This window comes from Pipra filicauda, unplaced genomic scaffold (assembly GCF_003945595.2).
Source record: "Pipra filicauda isolate LSUMZ 115617 unplaced genomic scaffold, ASM394559v2 scaffold120_size2142806_pilon, whole genome shotgun sequence".
NCBI classification, from domain to species: Eukaryota; Metazoa; Chordata; class Aves; order Passeriformes; family Pipridae; genus Pipra; species Pipra filicauda.
Genome location: NW_024103663.1, coordinates 955,981 through 974,770, shown reverse-complemented (window position 1 = coordinate 974,770; position 18,790 = coordinate 955,981). Strand labels below are relative to the sequence as shown.

Below are 18,790 nucleotides of genomic sequence, written 5' to 3'. Positions count from 1 at the left end.
TTTGGGGAAGCAGAACAGAACATCCTGCAGCATTTCCAAAGCCTTTGCACAGGTCCCACAGACAATCTGCCACATGTCCCATATGTGGTACTTCCAAGCATGAGTCACAGCAGTGAAGTGGGAACTTCAGATACCCCAACACTTATCTGAGATTATACCCACAATTAGAACTTTAATTTATAAAATTCTCTGTTTACTCTACAAAGCCAGTTATTTACCTTGTTAAGAAGAGGCTGCAGCTTGGTGAGGGCTATAACTGTGGCTTCTATTAGAACTTGGCTATTGTAATTATCAGGGCCTTTTAAACAGCTCTCAAGTCCCTTTTTGTAAGAAAAGAGAATAATTAAAAATACAACCATAATTACATTTTGCTTTGTAAAAAGAAGATCAAAGCTCTACACAATAATTGCAGCTCTCAATCATTTACAAAGCCTGAGCTCATTTTACACCAATTCTCAAGAACTTTTCCAAATGGAGATTTACACAGCAGTGATATATGTACTGCTGAGAGCAGCTGCACAACAGGCACCAGAACAGCCAGGGAGCAGAGCAGGGTGTAAGAGCTGGAGAGAAGCTCTTTTATCATTTAGATGCCATTCAATTAAAGTTTATGTCCATAAAACTCGAATAAAATGCTTAAAGGACACATATTTAGCACACTGCTCACTTGCTATGGAACACAACCTTCTTCAGAAAAAGGGAACATCACTGTCAGTCCAGGCAGCCTGTTTCGATTTTTTCTGATATAAATGTCCTGCTCTTTACTGTATTTACTTACAACACATGAGGTTATGCACTTCCTTTAGGAGAAAAGAAGTTGTGAATCATGTGTATGCAGGTAAATGCCTTAACAGAAAATTTCTCATTTATTTAAATAACTGACTGCTGAATCCACCTTTGTCTCAAATGTTAAACTCAATATCGAGCCCTATTGTTACTCTACAAGTCACAGCAGTGACAGAACTTATTGCCACCAAATCAATTCAAAATAAAAGGCCTGGCCTACAGAAAGCGTATTTCCAATCAGTTCTATACAAAAATACGCTTGAAAAATATATTTATCCTCAAATTATGCCAAGTTCTATATTTGATGGGAAGATAGAACTAAAATTAGCTACTTTATGAGTTACAAAGAAAAACAGACAGCCCCATATACCTTGCTGAGAATTCGGATGATTTGTTTTATTTGTCCATGAGACACACGTTTACTTATACAGCCAAAAACAACCAGTGCTCTTGGCTGCAGGGAGGGGTTATACTGGAATGCAAACCTATGAAGAAACAGAGGACACTGCATTAAACAACATATATACAACAACAAAAAAAATATATATAACAAAAAGCTGAGAATTTGGGGTGTGCTACACAGGCAGGGTGTGACATCTACCACGTACTTTTGAGCTAGTTCAGTCCACTGGTCCAGCCACTTGCACGTTGGAATATCCCTCATACAGGCCTAAAAAGAATTAGACTGTTTGAATGCATGTGACATTAAGTAGAAGTACTTTGTAAATTCAGTGTGCAGCAGTTTACTCTCAGGAGTCAGCTCTTGGTATCTCTAACCACCCCAGGGGTGATGTCCCTGCACTCTCAGCCTGCAGCCCGGGCAGCAGTGCCCCTCTCCCTCAGGGCCCTTCCCTGAGGCCCCCGTACCTCCATGATCTCCAGCAAGGCCTCGGTGACGGTCTCCAGCGAGGTCAGAGCGAAGGTCTCCCTCTCGTAGGAGCCGGGCGAGAAGGACCTGTCGCGGTAGCTGGAGCGGAACGCGATGACCGCGGCCGACTTCACCTTGCTGATCCCAAACAGCAAATAAAACTTGGGCAGGGAGAACTCAGTCAAGCTCAGCCTTAAAACTTGCTTGGTCTCCTCTGTTGAATAAAGATTTACATATTAGATTTATACCTTGGAAGTTCCAATCCACATTTTAACGCTCTGAGGCCTCGCCCTCCCAACAGCAGAGCAGATAAGCAGCCTGCAGGTCACTGCACATTCCAACACTGTTCCCTTTTGCTGCTGCTCCCTAAATACACCACAACAGCTGGGCCCCCCTGCACTGATTGTTGAAACCAGGCACAAGGAAGAGGGATTCTAAAAACAGGTACAAAGCAACTTTCTCAAAGATGTGGTTCTGTGACTTCTCTTCACACTGATTCAGGAAATGGAAACCCAGAGCGTTCCTGTTCTGAAATACCAACAGAACTGGAGGTTCAAACTGCAGCAAACTCTGCTTTTGGCTCTGGCACTGACATGAAGAAAGCCACTTAAAGCAGAAGAAAATGATGGCCTGTTCCTAGCACTGACTATTTTCACAGTTCTGTCCTTGCAGGTTATCTCGGTGCACTCCAACCCCCCGTGCAAGCAGGAGGGCTCAGGGAGGCTCCCTGTGCCAAAGCACAGCCTCTCTATGTGTGTGTGTGCACCCACTCACCCCTTCCATATATACAGACATAACTTGAGCTTTCAGATACTTAAAAAAGGACAAGATTACAGAAACTTGGAAATTTTTTTTCTGCACAAAATCCAGCCTGTGCTTCTGTGGCAAGAAGCGGCTAATTGCTAATACCTGTTATTTAGGACTGCTAAAATACAACAGGAGATAAAATACCTGTTTTACACTATAGCTTCACAATTCCCTTAGGTAATTGATATTTTTGTTACCATGTTATGCAACCCTTCACAAGATGCACATCAGCCAGTTTTAGCACAGATTGTATTTTCTCCTTTGCCTCACCAGAAACTCACTGGTACTTTCTTCTCTCTTTCTAAAACCCATTATACAATGGGTTTTAGAAAATTATACAAACAATTTGCATTATGCGCCTGCTCTAAACGAGATATTTTTAATTCCATACTCATTTCTTGTTGATCATATCTTCCTTCTGATTTGTATTCAAGCTGAGCTACAAAGCTCTATTTTCAAACTCTCAGAATAGTTTGCAGAGAGAATGACAACTCAAATATTTGCTAAACAAATTAAGGAGCAATCATCTTCACTGAAACTCCAAAAAAACTCACCACTGAAGTGAAGCTGTGAACAAGTGCACAGAGAGTGAATGATGTTGATGACGAGACCGTGAGTGGAAGCTCTGAGGGAAAGGGGGCCCGTGGCCACCAGCAGAGTGACCACGTGGAAGAGGTAGGGGAGGTGTGCAGCCACATCCAGGGAGTTGTTGAAGGACAGCATGAGCATGTAGCGGGCCAGGATAGCAATGTCATCCCACATCAGGTGCTGCTCCAGCGTGGGAGTGGGGGACAGACAAGTCTTGTCGATGATTTTGCACATCCTCCCAATCACCTGCAAAGAGAGCAACCATCCTGTTGTGCTCAAACGAGGAGCCCAGCTCAAAATCCAGTAATAACCACCACAGTTCAACACTGGAATGATTCTGTTGCTTGGAAGCTATTTTGTCATGGTTTCTGCATCATTGCCTGCACTGAGATCAGAAAGCATCTCAGTGTCACATTAGCAGATAAGTTGAAATTATTATATAAAAGGAAATTAAGGCAAAGAGGGAACTCACTTTGCTTGACACGAGTTTGACGTTGCCAGAAGCCAGTGCCACAGCCGTGTCTGCCATCACCTCAGCTTTGATGGAGCCCAAGCCCCCCGTGGCACTGGTTTTGATGAAACTGTCCAGCACCACATCCAGGAGATCTGTTATCTGAGACAGCAAAGAAATCCTCTCTTACCAGTCAGCTTAACTTTGGTTTCCCACAGTGAAGCACCACCGAAATCAGCAATTGTACATTTCTTTAGCTGAAGATGCAAAACTATCACAAACTGAAGCATCAGTTTTAGTCACTCATTATTCTTTTGGCAAAAAGCCTCATGTAAATTTTAGAACCATAAAGCTGAATTCCATCAGGTTTTACTCGAAATGCTTCAGTACTGTGGAGAAACTATAATTTATTTTGCACTATTTTTATTTTGGTTTCCACTTTAAAAGCATAACTATTTATAAAATGCTGAACACAGTAAGAAGGAACTGGATTTGAAGCAGAAAAAAACGTACTTCCAAGAAAATAAGCAAGATCTATCTGTCACAGTTCTTGCTTAGAGCACAGTCGTGTGTGAATATGGCTGCCAGTAAAACAACTTTCTTCTCATGTTAAATAAAAAGACATTTAATATATATGCAGGTAAGAAGCTGATCTGTCCGAGAGCACAGAACCCTCAAACTCTAGAGGTAACACACAGGCAAACACTGATGCTATTTCAGTACTGGTTCAAACTCAGCTCTCATCACTTCATCACAAGTGGTTGCAACTCTGGTCAGGTCAATTCAGTCAATGACAAAACTTCCACCGACTGCTGTGAAATATTTCATCTCTTTTGTTCTCCATATTTACCTGCTGACTGCCTCTGATACTGGACATAACAGTCATACTGCTTTCAGTGTGATTTAAGCTTTCAAAATAAGCTGTTTTTTTTGTTTTGTTTTGGGGTGTTTTGTTGGGTGTTTTTTGCCAATGGAACAAGGAAGAAATCCCACTCATGCATCCATTTGTCAGGTCTCCCACATTCTCCAAGAGCAGCTCTTTGATGCTGGGCTACAGCAATTTGGATGGCAGTTAGAAAAAAAAAAATCACATCCATTTGTCAGGTCTCCCACATTCTCCAAGAGCAGCTCTTTGATGCTGGGCTACAGCAATTTGGATGGCAGTTAGAAAAAAAAAAATCACTAAAATAGTGTGCCAAGGAGGAAGTCGATGCAAGTCTCGTGGGGGAGCCTGGCCACAGGAAGCACATTTGCCCAGACACCTTCCCCTTGAATGGCATGTGTGACGTCAGCTTTACTCTTCTCATGTTGATGATTAAGCTAATCATCAACAGGATGGGAATCAAAATGCCTCTGTTTCAAAAGTGCAAACAGAAAAAAATGTGTTTGTTCAATGCCATGGGCCTCATACCCCTCAGTGTCAGTGCTCTCCTCTTTCCATCCAGACCCTCCACCCTGGGGTTCTGATCAACTCATTACTACTGTTACCAACAGCTCGTAATTTTCAATTCTCAGTAAGGGCCAGGAACACATTTCTAGAAGCCAGAGTTCAGTAATGATTTTATGAAGCATTTTACAGAGTGGAAACTTCAGAAGAACCTGCTCACTGCTCTCCGTGCGGCTCACACACCGGGGCTGTGTTAGGAACCATTTTATTCTTCTGCATTAACATTTAAGTGGTTAAAAACTCTATAATCTGTTTACAAATGGTGCAGAATCTGTACCTGTCCAAGACTTCCCCATATCTTAGCTTGAATGGAAGGATACATCTGTTTCTCATTTATTGTCATTGTGATGAGCTTATCCAGAATAGCAGTGACTCGCTGGCGCTTGGCATCGTCGTTGTGCTTGCAGAACCTGACCAGGTTGGACAGCCAGGGAGTCATGTACTCCAGACACAGGTGTTTCAGCTCAATGCCTGAAAGAGAAATGCACCTTGGAACACAGAACCAGCACTGGCCTCTGTTCATAAATCATTCTTTGTGAGCACTTTTCCTTTCAGTTTTGCTGTCTAAAATACTGTCAGAGCTGAGCAAAGAACACTGGGCAAACAGAGAAGCTTCAAAAAGAAACACTAATAACTCCAATAATGACACCCAAGAAACATCTGTAGGCATCTGGCAAGGAGATGGTGACATTTTAATATCTTATTACAAGATGTGACATAAAAATGTGCACATTCAATGTTAGGCAAGACTACTTAAGTTAATGTGTTTTTAATCTTTGGAAAATATTCTAAACAGCTCCCAGCAGTAAAGTCAGAGCTGTGTTATGCCCGGAAAAAAGAGATGGCACAAGGAGGGCAACAGAGCCAGATGTACAACAGAGAGAGAGGATCCTTGGAGAAGATCAGCTCTGATATGACCAAAGAACCTCTAACTCTTCTGTGCATGTGTATTCCAGAGTTCAAACCTTCACTATCATGGACCTCAAATTTAGGCTTTTGTTCTGTAATATTCTCCACTTCTGGTGCATTAATAACAGCCCAACAGAAATCTACCCAAAGTAATCACTGTACAAACTATCACAGGGATATGAAAGGAACTGTTTGTACTGTGATCTCTCTGAATGCACTGAACTCTCTCAATGAATGAGATGTCTAGCAAAACTTGTTTTAACATTAATTTCAAAGTTTAAAAAAAAAAAAGGCAGTTGCCTTTTAATCTGCTTCAGGAGAAAGGAGAAGGCACATTCAAATATGAAAAGTTTTGTTCCAAGAGCTGCCATCCAGTCTGGGAAACTGCCTGCCCTGAGGGTGTTACACCGCTGGGCTCCAGGGACACAGACAGGAACGGATCATCTGCAAACCAGCCCCAAGGAGAATTTGCAATTTAAACTGACTGTAACTCAGTAAGCTTAACTGACTAAGCCAGACAGCTACTAACCTAAATCCTGTCCCATTCAGGGTGAGCATTAAGACACACCAGAGTTACTCACTGGATTTGCTAAATCCTGAAATACACTCCTCCAAGAACTCCAAGGTGAGATGTGGCTCGTTTGCTGCAAGAGTCTTACTGATAGATACAATAAATAGTGTGTTGTTGGCAGGAATACACAGACCTGAAGTTTCCAGTAACTGGCCCTCAATCTTTAAATTAAAGGTACAGGTTAAGGCACATAGGAGATTATAGGCAGCAGACCTGTAACAAAGCAAACAACATGATTTGTAGGAGTTTTCTTGTACATTTGAAAATATACACATTGTTCATCACAGTAGCAGTATTGACATTTTAAAAACCAAATCTATTTTAAAACCCAAATCTATAGTAGAAATCACATCTAAATCCTGAACTTTTCCCCTGCACCAGTTACAATTCAGAGACAAACACACTTGCCTTGGAGAAACAGAAGAAATTATTCTTCCACTTGCTCTGAACAATTTCTGCTGAGGGTACAGAGTGTGCTTGAAGGGCTTTGTATGGGACTTCTCAGAATGGCTTGTAGTTCCAGGAAATCCTAAATCATTCCAGGTGCACCTGAGCTGCTGGACAGAGCCTGCCCAGGGCCCAGAGGTGCCCCTGGCCAGCACACAGCCCAGAGGAGCCCATTCAGACATGGATCATGAGCCTGCTCTAAAGGGTACAGCTCCCACATTATTAAACAACAGGTTCAACACCGTGGAAATCCAATGTACCTAATAAACATACAGTGCAAAGCAGAAGTATTTCTCCTTATAAAGAGAAATTAAGCTTCCTACATGACTTCAGTTCCTCTCACAGTGTATGCCTTTCTTCACCTATAGAAACCCAATCTTCCTTTATTAGAAATTACTCTTTATGGAGCTGTGGTGGCAGAAAAACGATTAGATTTTCTAAACTAAGGAAGCCTTGGAGAGAATTCTCACATTTTGACCAAAGCTGGTATTGATTTCAAAGCTCTGTACCTCAGACTGGGGTCTGAGCTCCCCAGGTTGAGCAGTGCTATGTTCAGCAGCGTTCCAGGGACATCCTTGGGACGGATTTTGGTGTGCTGAGGGATGGAGTCCGGCTGGGACAGCTCCCACCGCGTCCGGATGTGGATGATGGACCTCACGATGGCTTCACACTCCTGGTGCATGAAGGTGAGTGGTGTGCCTTGGTTGGCAATGGTCAGGGTGAACTGATTCTCATCAACAAGACAGATTTCCTCAATCTCAGAGGCGTAGTAGATGTCATTCAAAAACACTGTCTGGCCCAGGACTCGTGTTCGCTCTGCCGATGTCACCTGCACAGCTGTCGACCCAACCTTAGAAAGAGAACAGAGAATTGGCTCAGCACCTACTGTTAATCATACAAAGAGAAAAGTCTGACACTCCTAATTTTATAAAAGATAAACGTATGAAATTTTATACTTCTTAAAGGGGCATACTAGAAATTGTGATTTCTCCTCAAAATGGAAGGAGAACTAAGAGACAGAAAAATCACCAGGAACAGCACTAAAAGCACTTACTTTAATAGAAACTTTGGTGTCTTTATGAGCCAGCTTGAGAGCATTGTGAAACACTTTCAAGTCCTCCTCCAAAGCCAAGGTAGCTGCTGGGAGCTTCTGCTGGTCGTGTTCAATGTGCTCTGCCAGCTTCCCTGGAGAGTCTATGAAAACAAGCCTTTTGCTTCCTTTCAAACCTGTCAAGAGTCTTTCATGGTATTTGGTGTATTCTCTGACCCAAGAGTTACAGTTATAAATAAAAACTGCTGCGACATTTTCATAAGCAAAGCCTGGAAAAACTACAAACCATTTAGAAAGAAAGTCTGTTTTAAAGCGATTACTGGGGCCAGCGTGGGTGAGGTCCACCACGATTTCATATGGCTTTGCATAGTATGGCTTCAGGGTCAGCAGCACGTGGTAGATGAGCAGATCACCATTGATCTGGCCAGTCTTGAACCTGTGGGACGAGACAGACATGGCTGGGTTACATCTGAGAGCCACAGCACAGAGCCTGGGCCTCAGGCCACGGACACGAGCCAGGCTGAGCCTCCACACCCCGGAGCCACCTCAGGGGCACCACAGTGGCCCCTGCCACTGCTCCCCAAGGGTTACAGCCCAACTCTGTTTAGTGCCCAGTGTGCTGGAGCTCGACTCGGGATTCAACTCAACCTCATCTTGAAGTGCCCCACGACCTCCCACAGCCAAGTGACCTCCAGGAGGTTTGTTCAACTAAGAGAAAAATCCAAGCCATGCTGGAGCAGCAGTGCAGCTGGATTGCATGGAAACAGCTCAAGAGCTTCTTTAAAAATAAAAGTGCCTCTAACTTTGCTACCACTTTAGAGATTCAAATTATATCTATTTTTGTATGTGGAAAAATATACTTATCTCAGGAGTTTTAATTAAGAATAAATAAACATCCCCACACCAACTTTTTCGAATCAGACCCATTCCATTTGCTATATACTGCAACACTCTAATGCTTGGGGGAGTGTTTCCAAGAATGGTCAGTCCTCTGAGGACTACAGAGGATTTGTCTACAAAAATAACTCTTTCTGGAAAAACATTCACATAATTAAGAATAATTTTTCTCATTTAAAGATTCTGCGAATTTTGAGACTGGGCAACACATCTGCCTAAATCACATCTCCAGAGTTCACACGGCAGACAGAATTCCACTGGGAAGAATTAATTAAAGATAAATACATCAGTAGCTCATGAAAATTTAAGGTACTTTTAAATCCCTGCCACTGTTCCCAGCTGTCATTAACTCAACTCTTTCAAGCGAACAACAGGATACAGGCAGAGCTGCTAAATGCTGTAGGCACAGCTACAGCTTTGAGGGTACCAGGGCACCTCTCCCGGTAACACCCGAGGGCAGGACACCTGAGGAGATGTCCTGGACACAGAACATCTGTCTGCCCAAGAGCCTTTTCTCCCGTCCTTCCTGCTGCTCTGAGAGCTGAGCTGGGCAGGTCGGTGTTTTCCCCCTCCAACTGTCTCGGTGGCCGTTACCAAAAGGAAGTGTGTCATCACTGTGGTTTGAGTTCCCCACTCAGAGCAAACGACACGTCATTTCAGTTCCAGATTTGCCTAAAAAATACCAGCATTGCCCAAAACTCCTTGCTGCACACTGATGGTTGTTTGCATCCTAAGAGCAAATATATGCACAAAGAAATCTTATTGTTAAAGGACTAAATATCTGAAACACCCATTTTCTGTTGATTACATCTTGGCAAGGTAAGTACCCATTTTCCTTCTTCTATTTTAAGTAGCACTCCAAAGTTTCTTACATTTTGTAGAAAATAATATGCAAAAGTATTTTTAAAGAAGTTCAAGTAACTCAAAAATAGTAACAAACTGTAGAAATATTATCTCAACTGAATCAAGGAAGCTGATAAACTGTTATTTTCAGTCCTGTTAAAGGTTATTCGTGATCAGACTCCAAGGAATTAGCAGTGACAGTCACTACTTAGCTCTGTTGTTCCTGCACTGCAGATCTCAGTGGGTACTGAGACTCTGTCAATACCCAGACACAAAGGGTTGAACTCAAAAGAAAAACAGCTCTTTAAAGATCAGTTCCTTTGCTCTGGTGATTTTAAGCGGAGCCCTTCACGCCATCAGCCTGTTGATTTTTAAGAAAGGCCATCTGGTGTGGGCCACTACAATGAACAGTGGGCTCAGTGTGCTGGGGCAGCAGGAGGAGCTGCTCCCTGGGCACTGCCCAGTGTGTCTGTGCCCGTCCTGCCCGGCCGGAGCCTCGGCCCCAGCGGGCTCAACAAAACAGGCTTGGCTTTCTAGTTCCCCTTGGTAAAGTGTGCTACAAAGGATCATTCAGGTGACTCCTACCAGGAACAGATAAAAACTCCCACTGAGCTGGAGCTGATTACTAAGATGGTTGGAATATTTTGGAGAATTATTTTATAGTATGGGTGAACTGCAAAGTTAAAGACACAGATCTTCTGCTGCTCTTTTGCCATGTAAGGAGGGACCTCCTCACACAGGTGTGTCACTGCTTTCCCCTCCCCTGGTCACACACCAGGCACGTCACTTCTCTCCTCTTCCCAGAGTCCCTCAGCAATTCCAAGTGCTGCCATCTGGATTTTGCAAGATAGGAAGTTCACCCCTCTGGTTTCTGGGAGTGAACAGATCCCATTCTTTGGTAGGTGTGCAAGCTTCTGACTATGAGAAAAGCAAACACTGTCTGGAGTATTTCAGAATTACCAAATTTTACACACACAGACAGATACACTTTGTTACCTTTAAAAACAAATTTGTTCAAGAACAAATATAAAATTAACACTGTTCCTTTTGGTCATTCTCTGTAGTATTTATATCTGAAACCAATAGAGTCTGTAACATTCAAAGGAAATATTCTGATGTGTTACTAGAGGCCCTGGATGGGACACCAGCCTTAATCTCTGAACGTCTCGGGTGCAGCCTGGCCCAAGCAGCAGCAGTGGGTGGGTCACAGCTTGGCTGATTCCTCGCTGCTATTTTGAGGGTTTTATCTCAATATCAGACCCATCAGTATCAGAAACTATCAGTTTCCTGCCCTGCAGACAAATTCAACAAGTACAAATTTGAATACCACACAAATGTGAAACAGAATATATTAATGGTTAATCTCATTGGCATAATTATCTGAGACATTTTAAAGAAAATGTCACAATCTGTAGCATGTTTGGAAGAAAAATGCAAGTACGTTTATGGTAAATAGCTTTTTGTACAAAAAGGCAGAAAAATTGGAGAACAAAGATTTTCCTGGGCATTTTAAAGTACTCCAGACAGCTGTGCTAGAAAATAGAAACAGTTCACAAAAGCTACTGCTGTCACAGGAACGTTTTGGGTGGAAGTTTTCCCCTTGCCCATCCCTACCAGCATGGTTCCATTGCCCATGCCCAGGGCAATGCAGGGGGGAGGGAAGCAGTAAATTTGATGTGGTTTCTCCATCCCCTGTGCAGAAGTGAGGAGTGAGGAGCTCAGAGTGTAACATGGCCAGCACCGGAGAGGAGGAACTGCCAGAGGCTGCCCCGACACCACCGGGCAGGGGGTAGGAAACACTTTCCTTTCTCTCTTTGCCCCATGTTCTTTTTTAATATTCATATATTTTCTATAAGCCCCAAACTGTCAGAAGTTGGAGACAACTGATCCTTTCACAAAACTGAGTGCCTGAACTCACGTGCCACATCCACTAAAACTGAGGCCAACTTACACACACTGCCCATCAAAAGGCTGCTCCCCGCTGTGCCCTCAGAAGTCTGGTCCAAACCCCTGAGAACCAGCACTTGCTCAACTAACACCACCATCTGTATTTTTGCAGGGGACTAACTAGGAAGATGAAGACAAAGAGATGCACTAACCCACGCTTGGCCTTCCCTGTCACGATGATCTTCTCCCTGTGTTTGCAAACGAGCGCGAACCACAACGGTTCCCTTCGGGTTAGAGAGGAAACCTGGAATCCCATCAGCCAGAACCTCAGTGGGAGCCAGAACAGAACAGAAGCCAATACAAATTCTCCTCTGAGCATCAGTTTCAGCAGCAAAATTACTACCTTTGAAATGCAGAGTACCCTGCAGTCCTTCTCCTCCACAATGGCCCAAAATCCAACATCTTCCCCTGCCACAAGTGCAGTTTCTGCCACTGCAGGACCCAGGAATACCAGCAAACCCAAGAGTCCAGTGACCAAAGAAACATGTGAAGACAGTAAGTCTCTTGTACTGATCTGCTTCATTATCATTGCAGTACTTGTGCTTATCTGCACCTTCCTGTTTCTGTCAACAGTGGTAATAGCAAATAAACTGTCCTATCTCAAAAAAACTCAGCAGGGGAAACGCAGGCCCAGGAGCAACGGGGACATTGTGGCCACCAGCAGCTTATGGCCAATGGCAGCAGGAACGTGGCAGAGGATGCCCAGGGAGACAGCTGGAACTGAGCTGACAATGCAGGACTTGCTCTCAGGGAGGGACACAGGGAACAGAAGGAAAACTGAAGATGAAACTACTGAGAAACTCACTACAGCAACAGACAATGCACAGGAAAACAAAGAGCCATCCCAGTCACACAAACCCATTTTAACCAATTTTGTAGTTGAGATTTAATTCACACTCCAGTAAAAATTCATCTTCTGCCCTTTTTATGTCATTAATGTAAGGCAAAACCTCAGCTTTTAAGAAACAACATGAATTTTTCCCCCGGGAAAGCTGAATTCAGATTTTAGTTTTTTTTCTTTATGCCAGTGGGAATGCTGGAGCCACGTGTGGATCTAGAAAGGAATAAGACTGTGTTAAACAGCTTTCTGTACTGAGTGTCACGGCTGGTTTTACTCCTTGGACCAGAAATCCCTGTGACAGGAGCTGAAGGGGATAAAACAAAGGGACAGAATCTGCCCGTGCTCAGGGCAGAAAGGAACAGACTGTTAGTCTGATAAATGCACCCAAGCATGAGACACTGCACAGGTATAACCAAGTAGCTTTTTTAAGAAAACCATACATCAGTCACAACTTCAACCACTGAATCAGGATCTAGTCCCTCTCAACATGTCCTTTTGGGTTTTTCCATCAAGAACTTCTTAAACCAGCTTAATTTCTTTGGAACCAGACTGAGATTCAAACCATATCTATTGTGTTTCCATGCTGTGTATGAAGAGATGAAGTTTTTGCTATTTGTTAGAATATGAGAACTGTTTCAATTTATCCCAATAAACTTGCAACATCCATTTTTAAATAACTTGACTTATGCGATACTATTTCTCTAAGTCAAAATATTAGAAAAAAATAGGACACCAGGCATTTTGGAATTTCCTGTAACATTAGCTGAGCTAGGTAAAGGTCTCTGATGACTCGCTGTGATTTCTTGCATCACAGAAACACACTCTACTTTCTCCTAACACCAATTAAAACATGCCAAAAATTTATTAAAACCACAAGAACTTTCAGTTTCTTTATTCTCAGAGAGATCTGATTTCTCCATAATTCCAGGCAGATGCCTCTGTCTGGTCTCCCTGCAGCAGAGCTTTGCTGTTTTAAGGAAACACGAGAAGCTTTTCACAGGCTACTTCTTGGAAGAAGATCTGTTGCCCCACGGTTACAAGTGCTGAGCCTGCACGGTGTCAAAGCTCCAAACAGCCTGGGCAGCTGTGACAGTTCTGACACATGAGATGGTTGTATGCATTTGAAAGAACCAGGACGTGACCAAATCCCCAACCCCGCTCCCTCAGATCACCAGAAACTCAGGTGGAGGAGCAGCAGAGAGGCAGCACCACAGCACATGGAGCCAGGAGAGAGCTCAGAGAATGCAACTGCCCAGCTCAAAGAGGGTTGTACAGAAAGGAAAATGAACTTAGCCTAGAACTGGGAGTCATTAGAAAATAAGTTCATTGGACATGGGAAGAAAAAACATCCATAGGGCAAAGTCCCACAAATCTCCCTAAACCACAAATTCAGACCCAAGAGCTCCAAGAGAGGAGTCCAGCCACAAGTGGAATGGGAGGGCACAGGATTATGTCAGGCAACTCCAAAACATGAGGAGAAAGGCCAGGAGAAGAATAAGGGGACAGAGACAGATCAGTGATGACAACCTAGGACCCAGAGGACAAACAGAACATCCCACAGGGGTGACAAAGAGCTGAAGGGCAGGGCTGGGGATGCTGCACTGCAGTCACAGGTGGCAGCAGCAGAGGCTGTGCAAGGACTAAAAAAAGACTGAGACAGCCAATGTGAGAATCTGCCCTGGAGTAAAACTGCTCCCATCCAGGAAGGCAAGAGAACTGACCCAGGAGAACAGATCCATACGAGGCAGCCAAGAACACAGGAACAGCCAGGGCAGATGGGGAGGGACTGAAAAGAATGGGATGAGACAAGGGAATCAGACAGGAAACACTGAGTTACAGTGTGGGCATGGGATCAGGATGTGTGTTTGCTGCAGAAACAGGGACAGCCTCAAAAAGAGAAGCAGTGCAATCAGAAGGGAGGTACAACAGGAAAGGCAGGAGGAGATGAAGAAGCTGTGGAGCAATCCGTCAGCAGCCACTGGAGGAACACACTTGCAAAATGTCATGACGACATATTTGGTGTGGGCTTCTTTTCACCAGGCAGCCTTTCCAGGCAAAAATGGTCAAGGAGACAAAAGAAAATACTTCAAGTTACACTCCATGGTATGGACAACAAGAGAGTGGGAAGCAGCTGCTCAGAGCACAGCCCCCCATTAATGATGGCAGCAGGTACCAACATGGTCCAGGCAGAAAACTAACAGAGTGGGGGACAGGCCGAGAGTGACTCTGGAGTTCATCTGCCTCCAAATACAACCACACAACTGAAAATGTGTAAGCAGCCAGCACCCCATGATCAGACAGTGTTCCATGACTCACTGCCCAAGGCTGGCTTTCCACCAATAATCCCGAGGGCACCAAACCCACCACTGAAACTACATCAGTGACTCCAACTCAGCCCAAATTTGCATAGGGTTTGACTCACACCGAAGAAACTGTAACTATTTTCTACAAAGACAGGCAAACGAGTATTTATGAATTTCCACATACGTGGCCAAAGCCACTGACACATCCTGCAGCAGTCCAGAGCAGCAGAGCAGAGCGGTTTGCTCGTGGCACACGCGATCTCTGCAATAAGACCCTGCGAGCTCCCCGCTCCCGACGCTTCCTGCGGCGAGGGTTGGCCAACTTCCTCTCAGCTGCACCAGCCCCAGCCTGAAAGGGGCCATTTTCAGCAGCTCAGCGCTGAGCACGCTCTCTGTCCTCCTGAGGCTTCAAACAACACAGTAAGATGATGCTTGTTTGAGAGAAGATAAAGGTACAGGTAAGGATCGACTTCAGCAGGGAAAAGCTCAGTATTTGTATTATTTGGGTAGAAATGGAGCTGCACCGTGCCCAGCACCGTGCCCAGCACCGTGCACATCCCAGCTCCAGGGTGTGTGCACAGCTCTTGTTGAATGTCTGTATCTTAAAAGCATGAGGGTTTCAAATATGTTGTTTGGGGATGTTACTATGAATTACCATGAAGTCTACATCTAACTATAATTTGTCTCTCTTTTAAAAAGAGGTGAGCAGAATAAAAATTCAATTGAACCATTTTAACCTGTAACAAACCTGACAGAGTTCAGATCCTGATGTTCTCAAGATGCATTAACTACTCATGTGTGTTTACACTGCTGCATCTAAAATTCAATTTTGCATATTTGTAAACCCATAAAGACTCATGCATATTCATTTCCCAGAAATAGCTTCACAGGACTAGCACTATTGTAGCTAATGAATTAGCTCAAATTGCATGAAAGTAACTTCAGAAGGAAAAGTTCTGTGTAGGGGATGGATTTTATAGCATTTATTTCATAAGGAGATGTTCAGAGATCTGAACTCTAATCAGTACAGGAAAAAAAATCTGTCTCATGCCAACAGCTGAACATTTGTACAATCTCCTCCACTGCCCTGTGCAGGAATCTATTTATAAAACAGTTTACCATTAGAATGCTGTTCCATTACAGCACCAGTACTTGGGAAACTTTTAAAATATTTTGCTATGCTGAAGAGATGTGAGAACAGGAAATAAAAGACCTGTGATTTAAGAGATCTGTGAAGAGCCTTTTACTTTGGTCTCATATTATATTCATCACAACAAACCGTTTCTTCACTCCTGACAACACTGTGTGTCAACCCTGCTGCCAGTGCTGCAGAGTGTGTTCCAGGGCCATGACCAGCTCCATGACTGACAAAGGTTATTTTGAAACCCTGTCAGGATTGCTCTGCTGATACCTTTTTCTGATAAGGTGAAATAAGATAATAACAATCAAGACATTTTCTTCTGAAAAGTCACTTAATTACAATAATCAATAATGTTGAAAATCTGCTGTTATTTGTAAAGTCAGTGGCAAACCTGCTGATCATGCAGATGGGAATAGGTTTGAAATTTGAAACATTGGGTCAAGTGTTATTTCACTACAATGGTATTGATGCAAAACTGCCTGGAGGTAGCAAAGTGTAACCATACAACAAATGCAGTTTTCAAGTTACAATGTTCTGTTTCTTCCCTGCATTAGGAGAGGACACATTTAAAGAGGCTGGAGGGAAATGGCCAGCAACCAGGTCATCCTGGTTCTCTTCTGTGGAGAAATCTGGAAGTCCCTTTCCACAGCAGCACCTGGCCCCAGTTTACCCCCATCTGGCCCAGCACTGGCTGTTACAACACCTCGGGTGCCCACAGGAGAGGAAGAGGCTGGCGATGGCAGCTGGGTAGCAGGACTGCTAATTGGCATTGTTCTGCTGGGTATGATATTGGCAATTATGGTGATTCTCCTGTGGAAATGCTGCCTGAGGCCTGGGCCTGCTCTGGCCAATTCCCACTGGGCAGGCCGGTCTCCCTTCGCAGATGGAGACACTCCAGACCTCTTCCTGGACTCTGACCAGGACAACAAACGGTCATCAGTTCTATTCATGCTGCCTTGGAAACTGAAACAAGGCCCAAACTTACAGCTGGATCCCACTGGATCAGAGAACCCATCCCAGCACACTACCAGCAATGAGAATGGGCAGCTGCCTCCCCTGGCTGGAACAGCAGCTCCCAGCACAGACCCACCTCCAGCTCCCTCCTCGGAAACAGGGAGCGCTGCAGGTGACTCCTGTCCTCACCCAGACGCTCCACCTGAGTCTCACGACCTGCCACCTCCACCTGACTGGCTCCAGGAACCCCCCGAGGATCCCAGCTCGGATCCCAGCTCGGATCCCAGCAAGCACTCGGCATTTCACTCGGAAGCAGAGGAACCACTGCCCCCACCACCTGAGCTCCTTCTTCAGGAGACTGGTGAACCACTGCCCCAGCCAGAACACCCTTTGGAGACTGCCAAAAGTCATTTACAGAATACTCCACATTCTTCTTAAACTAAGTATTTTTCAAATAAGTGAAAAAAAGAGAAGTTGACGCAGGCAAGAACAGTGAGGCCACGGCACAGGCATTTCCCCGGTGTTTCCCAACTTCAACTTTCACAAGAGGGAACAACCTGCTTCTGCCTGAAGCAAATAATTTCCAAATACAATACAAATCGTGCCCACTCGTTACCTGTAGCTGGAGATTCCCGAGGTGGGAGACTCCAGAAGCCAGAGTGCCCACTGCTGGGTGTGCCAGGATAGACAGATCCCTGGAAGGCACACATGGAGATGCAGCTCTGAGACAGCCCAGCTTCAGAGGGACTCAGGGGTTCTGAGCAGGGTTTGCTGCACTGGGCTGTGTAAGTGAATGCAAGGAATTCCAGTTCATTTTAATAAAGCTTTCTAACTCAAAGATGGTTTGGTCACTTAAAGCCCAACCGAGTATTTGCTCAGATACAGAGCTTTGAATTCAAAACAAAGTCTAAACCATCTGCCATCCCTGGAAGTTTTCAAGGCCAGGTTGGATGGGGTTTGGAGGAACCCCATGTTTTGGAAGGTGTCCCTGCCCATGGCAGGGGTGGAACGAGATGAGCTCTAAGGTCCCTTCCAACCCAAACCATTCTGGCATTCCTATAAAGGCCTGTTTTCTGCCTGTCACAGGGTAACAACTTGGTACCTGTGGATTACAGGTACCAACCAAATCCTCCCAACAGCCAGTGGTTGTTCTTTACCACTAGGAATGAGATTTCCTTTAGGTCAAATATGAGCAAAGAGCTGACTGGTGTAAAAGCTCCAGTCCCTTCCCACTACAGCCTGGTAAAGCAGAGAACAGTATGAGGGAACAGTTAATACCATGGTCACTAAAAAAGCTCAAATCACTCCAAACACCTGAAGAACAGCTACAAAAAGGCTTTCTTGTACCTAGAGCCTTTGGATTGTTGTGCATAAACCGGAAAGTTTGCAGCACACTCGGGCAGATGATAAGCAGAACCAGTTGTACACATTCACTGATTTCTTCCTCTGAAGCAGTACTTTCTGAAAGCTTTCAATTATTAATACAGACTTTAAAAATTCATTTAATGTTTCATGGATACCAGATCCCTTTGAACTCAAGGTGTCCAAGTGCTACTCTGGGCCTTGAGTACCAGCAAGGCTCACCCCCCTAACACCAGTTAAGCTAATTTCTGGGTGGGAAGAAGCAGGATGGTCTCAGAAGTAAATTAATGTTTATTTTTTTTTTACCTGTCTTGAATATTCATATTTATAGAAACAAGCTGCTAGATGCTGAAGTTAACTTTCCATGACGGCTCTGCAAAATGGCACAGAGTTTGGAGTTTTGAGTTGGCTTGAGGAGGGAACAGATTTGTGGATGTAGCACAGGGCACAGGTTTACACACAATAAACTTCAAAATCTTTAAACTACCACCAATAAAGAGAGCAGTACGTTATGCAAGTGCAACTCCTGGCTGCTGTGCATTTAACAGCCATAGGAAAATATATTTATAATTTTTTC

The 18,790-nt window shown here is 44.2% G+C and overlaps 3 protein-coding genes across 6 annotated transcripts in view; 2 read left to right on the top strand and 1 right to left on the bottom strand.

Annotated features, from left to right (window-relative positions):
• The window catches only part of NF1 (neurofibromin 1), an 80,153-nt gene that overhangs the window by 16,781 nt on the left and 44,582 nt on the right, over positions 1–18,790 (bottom strand). For all 3 annotated transcript variants that reach the window (XM_039387169.1, XM_039387180.1, XM_027751517.2), the window contains 10 exons: positions 7,929–8,361; positions 7,384–7,724; positions 6,438–6,640; positions 5,225–5,418; positions 3,522–3,662; positions 3,016–3,295; positions 1,654–1,868; positions 1,395–1,456; positions 1,157–1,271; positions 219–320 (listed from right to left, as the gene is read on the bottom strand). In XM_039387169.1, the coding sequence (XP_039243103.1) occupies positions 219–320; positions 1,157–1,271; positions 1,395–1,456; positions 1,654–1,868; positions 3,016–3,295; positions 3,522–3,662; positions 5,225–5,418; positions 6,438–6,640; positions 7,384–7,724; positions 7,929–8,361 (2,086 nt within the window). The remainder of the gene's footprint in view (positions 1–218; positions 321–1,156; positions 1,272–1,394; positions 1,457–1,653; positions 1,869–3,015; positions 3,296–3,521; positions 3,663–5,224; positions 5,419–6,437; positions 6,641–7,383; positions 7,725–7,928; positions 8,362–18,790) is intronic.
• Positions 9,587–13,216, top strand: EVI2A (ecotropic viral integration site 2A). 2 transcript variants are annotated; one of them, XM_039387185.1, is made up of 3 exons: positions 9,587–9,641; positions 11,366–11,454; positions 11,725–13,216. In XM_039387185.1, exons 2-3 carry the CDS (start codon positions 11,396–11,398, stop codon positions 12,500–12,502), a joined length of 837 nt encoding a protein of 278 aa, XP_039243119.1. In that variant the 5' UTR covers positions 9,587–9,641; positions 11,366–11,395; the 3' UTR covers positions 12,503–13,216. The 2 variants fall into 2 exon arrangements, with proteins under 2 accessions (XP_039243119.1, XP_027607321.2); XM_027751520.2 differs by lacking the exon at positions 11,366–11,454 and having other exon boundaries at positions 9,625–9,641.
• EVI2B (ecotropic viral integration site 2B) lies at positions 16,461–17,745 on the top strand. The gene has a single exon (XM_039387195.1). It carries the CDS (start codon positions 16,483–16,485, stop codon positions 17,287–17,289), a length of 807 nt encoding a protein of 268 aa, XP_039243129.1. The 5' UTR covers positions 16,461–16,482; the 3' UTR covers positions 17,290–17,745.